The sequence below is a fragment of the Macaca fascicularis genome, chromosome 20 (assembly GCF_037993035.2).
Source record: "Macaca fascicularis isolate 582-1 chromosome 20, T2T-MFA8v1.1".
In the NCBI taxonomy this organism is placed as follows: domain Eukaryota; kingdom Metazoa; phylum Chordata; class Mammalia; order Primates; family Cercopithecidae; genus Macaca; species Macaca fascicularis.
This window is the reverse complement of record NC_088394.1, coordinates 70,403,353-70,410,536: the sequence shown is the minus strand read 5'-3', so window position 1 is coordinate 70,410,536 and position 7,184 is coordinate 70,403,353. Positions and strand designations below refer to the sequence as shown.

The window sequence follows — 7,184 nt, the reverse complement described above, 5'->3', positions numbered from 1 at the left end:
GCCCGGGCTTTTTAAGAAACCCCACCAACCACCCGGGTAAGAAGCGCCGCTCTCCCAGCCGCGGGTCCAGGGCGTGTACGGTTTTCAGTGTAGCCTCTTCCTTCGCCCCACTCTGGACTTGCGGGTCGGCGCCGGCAGGGGCGGGCCTCGGCAGGGCCACGCTGCCACGCCCGGCGTCTCCGCCCCCTTATTTAAATACGCGGCGCCGGCGAGTGCGTCGAGCTCGCCGCGGACCCAAGATGGCGGCGTGTGGACGTGTACGGAGGATGTTCCGCTTGTCGGCGGCGCTGCAGCTGCTGCTGCTAGCCGCGGCCGGGGCCGAGAAACTCCCCGGCCAGGGCGTCCATAGCCAGGGCCAGGGCCCCGGCGCCAACTTTGTGTCCTTCGTAGGGCAGGCCGGAGGCGGCGGCCCGGCAGGTCAGCAGCTGCCCCAGCTGCCTCAGTCATCGCAGCTCCAGCAGCAGCAGCAGCAACAGCAGCAGCAGCAGCAGCAACAGCAGCAGCAACAGCAACAGCAACAGCAGCCTCAGCCGCCACAGTTGCCTTTCCCGGCGGGTGGGCCTCCGGCTCGGCGAGGAGGAGCGGGGGCTGGTGGGGGCTGGAAGCTGGCGGAGGAAGAGTCCTGCAGGGAGGACGTGACCCGCGTGTGCCCCAAGCACACCTGGAGCAACAACCTGGCGGTGCTCGAGTGCCTGCAGGATGTGAGGGAGGTGAGGAGGTGGGACGAAGCCGGGAGGGCCACGCCTGGTGCGGGCCCGAGGGTGTTGCCAGCCTTGGAAGACGCTGACGCCGGTCGGCTGCTTTTCTCGCTTCCTCTGTGCTGCACTCGCTCCTTCCCTCTTTGCTCCTCATTCCCAGGCGCATTCAGGGAAAAGGATCCCACCCCCACTTCTTCATTCCCTCGCCCTTATTTCCCTCCCTGTTGCCGGGGTCTGGGACGAAGACCTGGACTCCTGGCCGCAATCCGCGGAGGCCCAGAGCGTGTCTGTTCGCTCCTGTCTTTTGTGTGATCCTCTATACCGAGTGTCTCCTCGCCGAACACCAGTTTAGGATTTTGCGATCAGTTTTGACTAGGACAATTTGTGGCAAGCCATTTAAACATAAAAAAATGCCTGGCGTACTTAGGCTGTAAAGAACGATCTGTTTATTAGCAGTAGGGGTTTGATCTGCTGTTTATTACAGTAGATGTAATTCGCAAATCCATCTTCTTGCTGAAATAATGTATGCTTTGTTTTCTTCACTTCCTTTGGTCAGTTTGTATTGAACCCCATGTTTAGGCTGTTAACTCCGAGTGACTTGGCGACCCAAAGCTTGAAAAGTTGGGGAAGCATTTGAAGCTGTGTTTGTGGCTGGGTTATGGGGTCTTGCCTTTCTGAGGTCTCAATGTGATTTTAACAGTATCTGTTAATGAAATCTAGATTTGCCATTGCTTGGTGTGATTCAGTTAAGTGACTTTGATAATTTATAATCTAGGTTTAATGCTGCAGACTGTAAGTGCATATTTGACAATTCTCAAAGTTTGGGAGCAAATCTGACAGTAGAAACTTTTTCCAGAGGTGTAAGTATTAGAATTAGCCCTAAAGGTTGACACATAGAATAAAGCTGCTACCTGATACTGTTTTTAGCTGGTTTTTTTTTTTTTTTTTTTTAAATTGTAGTATCAGATTTGTTTACGGCGTTCAAGTTATAGGAAGACCACTGACTTGTAGAAATTTGCTACTCTTGGTTCATCTCATGCTCTAGTATTCTATACAAAAGCAATTCAGATAGAGGAAAAGACATACATAAGCAGGAGACAGAAAGAAAGGAAGTTTCCAGAACCACTGGAAATGCGAGGCCTTACCTGACTTCTCATCTTTAGCTTGAAGGCTAGAAGGATAGTCCTCTGATAGATACAGCTAAGATTCCTAACTCGGGGTGTCAAACTTTTTGGAATTTTCTTTTTGCTCTTTGAGGACACATAATAGATGTCGTTTCATCAAACTACGATCCTAATACTGGTGACCAAACACATTATTAGTGGTTTGTGGTAGAAACAGCACTTTATTTATTTATTTATTTATTTATTTTGAGACGGAGTCTGGCTTTGTCGCCCGGGCTGGAGTGCAGTGGAGCGTTCTCGGCTCACTGCAAGCTTCGCCTCCCGGGTTCACGCCGTTCTCCTGCCTCAGCCTCCCGAGTAGCTGGGACTACAGGTGCCCGCCACCACGCCCAGCTAATTTTTTGTATTTTTAGTAGAGACGGGGTTTCACCGAGTTAGCCAGGATGGTCTTGATCTCCTGACCTTGTGATCCGCCTGCCTTGGCCTCCCAAAGTGCTGGGATTACAGGCGTGAGCCACTGTGCCCGGCCAGAAACAGCACATTATTAGGGAAAGTGGCAAAAAGTGCCTACGCAAGGAGTGTATATATCCTTATTCATGTGTATTCCGGACATTTGGAAACCTCCACTTAAGGGAGGCACTTTTATGCTCCAGAGGAGGAAAGGTGTCATGTAAATTGGAAATGGGAGTTTTGGGGGTTTAGGGGGAGGGGGAGGAGCCAAATTCCCAATTTAATGTTTTTTCCTCCAGTTTTTACATACAGAAATACTGAAAGAAGAGTACTGTGAACACCTGTGTATATTCTTCAGGAGGTGGAGTTATTTTTAAACTTCTTTTCTTTTTCCTTTTCTTTTTTTTTTTGATACGGAGTCTCACTCTGTTGCCAGGCTGGAGTGCAGTGGCGTGATCTCGGCTCACTGCCACCTTCACCTCCCGGCTTTAAGCAGTTGTCCTGCCTCAGCCTCCTGAGTACCTGGGACTACAGTTGCGTGCCACCACGCCCAACTAATTTTTGTATTTTTAGTAGAGACAGGGTTTCACCATTTTGGCCAGGATGGTCTTGATCTCGTGACCTTGTTATCTGCCCATCTCGGCCTCCCAAAGTGCTGAGATTACAGGTTTGAGCCGCTGTGCCCACCTTATTTTCTTTTCTTTTTTTTTTTTTCTTCTTTTTTGAGACGCCCGGGCTGGAGTGCAGTGGCACGATCTCGGCTCACTGCAAGGTCCACTTCCCGGGTTCATGCCATTCTCCTGCCTCAGCCTCCCATGTAGCTGGGACTACAGGCACCCACCACCACGCCTGGCTAATTTTTTGTATTTTTAGTAGAGACGGGGTTTCACCGTGTTAGCCAGGATGGTCTCGATCTCCTGACCTCGTGATCCGCCCTCCTCGGCCTCCCAAAGTTCTAGGATTACAGGCGTGAGCCACCGTGCCTGGCCTATTTTCTTTTTCTTTAAAGACAGTGAAAGGAAATTTCATTCTGCCTAGTCTGGGAGTTAATTAAATCAGATCTATGTGTTTGAAAGAGCATAACTTAAAGAAATAAACCAGCTAGGCACATTTGAAGAAACATGTATGGAATATGTTTTGTATTTGTTGTTCAGTAAGTAGAACTGTTTGATAGTGAAATAGATACACGTACTTTTCTATCCCTTTGGATATAAATGCAGGGAACATTGTCCTATCTGTATCCATTATTGGAATTATGAAAAGGCAGAGCATATGAGTAGAGTTGTTCCTTGGTATCACTGGAGGATGGTTCCAGGCCTCCTTCAGATACTGAAATCTGAGGACGCCCAAGTAACTTATACCGTATAAAAGGGTGTCATATTTCCATATGATCTGTGCACACCCTTCCAAATTCTTGTCATCTGTAAAATACTTACGATGCCTAGTACAGTGCCTACATATCACTTCATTCATGTGGATTCACTGTAGTACTTGGAATGTGTCAAACAACTTTTGCTTTTTGGAAACTTATGGAACTTTCCTTTCTGAAAAATATGTTTTACGTTGGAGACAAGTTCTCACTCTGTCATCCAGACAGGAGTGCAATGGTGCAGTGATAGCTCACTGCAGCCTCAACCTTCTGGGTTCAAGAGCTCATTGCAGCCTCAGCCTTCCGGGTTCAGGTGATCTTCCCACCTGGGCTTCCCAAAGTGCTGGGATTAGAAGTGTCAGCCATTGTGCCTTGGCCTTGGGATTCTTTTTTTTTTTTTTTTAACGCTCTCGGATGAGTCATGCTTTTAAAAAGGCCAAGTATATCATGGGTCCACTATTCAATAATAGATGTAATAGCCAGTAATGGTGTGTTAGTAGTTCTAGTGGTGTGTGTATAATTAGTAGTAGTTCAAGTTATTTAAATAAAAACAAAGAACTAGAAAGTATAAGGCAGGCCGGGCACGGTGGCTCACGCCTGTAATCCCAGCATTCTGGGAGGCTGAGGCAGGTGGATCACGAGGTCAGGAGATCGAGACCATCCTGGCTAACACAGTGAAACCCCGTCTCTACTAAAAAATATGAAAAATTAGCCGGGTGTACTAAAGAATACAAAAAATTAGCCGGGCTTAGTGGCGGGCGCCTGTAGTCCCAGCTACTTGGGAGGCTGAGGCAGGAGAATGACATCAACCCTGGAGGTGGAGTTTGCAGTGAGCCAAGATCGAACCACTGCACTCCAGCCTGGGTGACAGAGCTAGACTCCGTCTCAAAAAAAAAAAGAAAGTATAAGGCAAAAAAGAAAAAATATTCCCTGAGCTGTTCTAGTAGGTGGAGTAATAATACCAAAGAAAGAGAAGATACTATTGCCTAGTATGTGATAAAGAAGGCATGCTTGATGTTGCTGGTCATTTTAAAATACTTTATGTATTCTTGGTTGAAATGGCCAGTAGCACTTTTTTTGTTTTTTGTTTTTTCCCAGTAGTGTCTTGTATTTTGAAGTTTCAGATGGAGACCTTGGTTCCTTAGAAGTTTATGGTGTTCAGCCAGGTGCGGTGGCTCATGCCTGAAATCCTGACACTTTGGGAGGCTGAAGCAGGAGGATAGCTTGAGCTCAGGAGTTCAGTACCAGCCTGGGCAACATAGTGATTTACCGTCTCTAAAAAAAGAAGTTTGTGATGTTCCTAGATTAGATTTTTTTTTCTTTTTTTTTTTTTTTTTTTTTTTGAGACGGAGTCTCGCTCTGTCACCCAGGCTGGAGTGCGGTGGCCGGATCTCAGCTCACTGCAAGCTCCGCCTCCCGGGTTCACGCCATTCTCCTGCCTCAGCCTCCCGAGTAGCTGGGACTACAGGCGCCCGCCACCTCGCCCGGCTAGTTTTTTGTATTTTTTAGTAGAGACGGGGTTTCACCGTGTTAGCCAGGATGGTCTCGATCTCCTGACCTCGTGATCCGCCCGTCTCGGCCTCCCAAAGTGCTGGGATTACAGGCGTGAGCCACCGCGCCCGGCCTTTTTTCTTTTTTTTTAAGACGGAATCTCATTCTGTTGCCAGGCTGGAGTGCAGTGGTGCGATCTCAGCTCACTGCAACATCTGACTCCCTGGTTCAAGTGATTTTCCTGCCTCATCCTCCCGAGTAGCTGGGATTACAGGCGCGTGCCACCTTGCCCAGCTAATTTTTGTATATTTAGTAGAGACAGGGTTTCACCATGTTCACCAGGATAGTCTTGATTTTCTGACCTCACGATTTGCCCACCTTGGTCTCCCAAAGTGGTGGGATTACAGGTGTGAGCCACTCAGCTGTTTTTTTTTTTTTTTTTGGTTTTATTTTTTGAGATGGAATCTTGCTCTGTCACTCAGGCTGGAATGCAGTGGCACAATTTTGGCCTACTGCAACCTCTGCCTCCTGGGTTCAAGTGATTTTCCTGTGTCAGCCTCCTCATCACCTTGGCCAGGCTGGTCTTGAACTCCTGACGTTAGGTGATCTGCCTGCCTCGGCCTCCCAAACTGCTGGATTACAGGCATAAACCACTGTGCCTGTAGATTTTCTTACACAGAAGTAGAGAGATAGGGTAATGAGTCCCTGGGTATACATCACCCAGCTTCAACTGTCCCCACCCTTTTTGATTTTTGTTTTTGTTTTTTTTTTTGAGAGATGTAGTCTCACTCTGTCACCCAGGCTGGAGTGCAGTGGCACGATCTCGGCTCACTGTAACCTCAGCCTCCTGATTTCAAGTGATCCTCCTGCCTCAGCCTCCCAAGTTGCTGGGACTACAGGCGTCTGCCACCACACCTGGCTAATTTTTGTGTTTTTTAGTAGAGATAGGGTTTCACTATATTGGCCAGACTGGTCTCGAACTTCTGACCTCATAATCTGCCCTCCTCGAGCTCCCAGAGTTCTGGGATTACAGGCGTGAGCCACCCTTTTATTTTTAGGGCACAGGGTTGGGAGGCTGGCATATTTTAAAGCAAATCCCAGATGCTGTCATTTCAAATACTTCAATGCATATCTGCGATAAATACTTTTTAAAAGCTAGAAGCTGGCCAGGCGCCGTGGCTCAAGCCTGTAATCCCAGCACTTTGGGAGGCCGAGGCGGGCGGATCACAAGGTCGGGAGATCGAGACCATCCTGGCTAACCCGGTGAAACTCCGTCTCTACTAAAAAAATACAAAAAACTAGCCGAGCAAGGTGGCGGGCGCCTGTAGTCCCAGCTACTCGGGAGGCTGAGGCAGGAGAATGGTGTGAACCCAGGAGGCGGAGCTTGCAGTGAGCTGAGATCCAGCCACTGCACTCCAGCCTGGGCGACAGAGCGAGACTCCATCTCAAAAAAATAAATAAATAAAAATAAAAGCTAGAAGCTTTTGTTTTGTTTTTGTATTTAAGTGTATAATGAAATCTTTCTGTTGCAAGTAATTCTGACACTAAAAAGGAAAACCATAAAAAATGTTTTTCTTGCCACCTTTTCTTCATATATCAGTCTCAGATTATAAATTTGTAACCATACTCTAAGGTTTGCACAGAGTGAATGCTTTGTAAATGTTTAAATAAACTAATTTAGGTATTGAACAGAAATTAACATTTCAGTGTTGCAAACCATAAACCCCCTTTTAGACTCATAGGTAAACATTTTTGTTACGCTGCTCTTAACCTTTCACTTAACTGTATACTTGAGATAGTGTACTACACCATCTCTATTGTCTCGCTGTTGATAGTCATGTGAGGTGATTAGTGCTAGTGTTATTATTTTAGCAGAGAAATAGGCTCAAAGAGCTATAGTAACTTGTCTGATGTCGTATCCTAAGTGGTAGAGCTGGTATTCAGCAAGTCCTTTTTATATTAAAAGACCATACTCTTTCTAATCTACCATGGGTGGTTGTGGCTAAGGAAAAGAGTATGTGACTATTGAGAATGCCACAGGTTTATAAATGT

The 7,184-nt window shown here is 47.2% G+C and overlaps 1 protein-coding gene across 2 annotated transcripts in view; it reads left to right on the top strand.

Moving 5' to 3' along the window:
• Nucleotides 1-219: 219 nt before the first annotated feature.
• GLG1 (golgi glycoprotein 1) overlaps nt 220-7,184 on the top strand; it is a 159,485-nt gene continuing 152,520 nt past the window's right edge. For both annotated transcript variants that reach the window (XM_005592540.5, XM_065537160.2), the window contains exon 1: nt 220-710. In XM_005592540.5, coding sequence (XP_005592597.3) covers nt 240-710 — 471 coding nt within the window. In that variant the 5' untranslated portion in view covers nt 220-239. The remainder of the gene's footprint in view (nt 711-7,184) is intronic.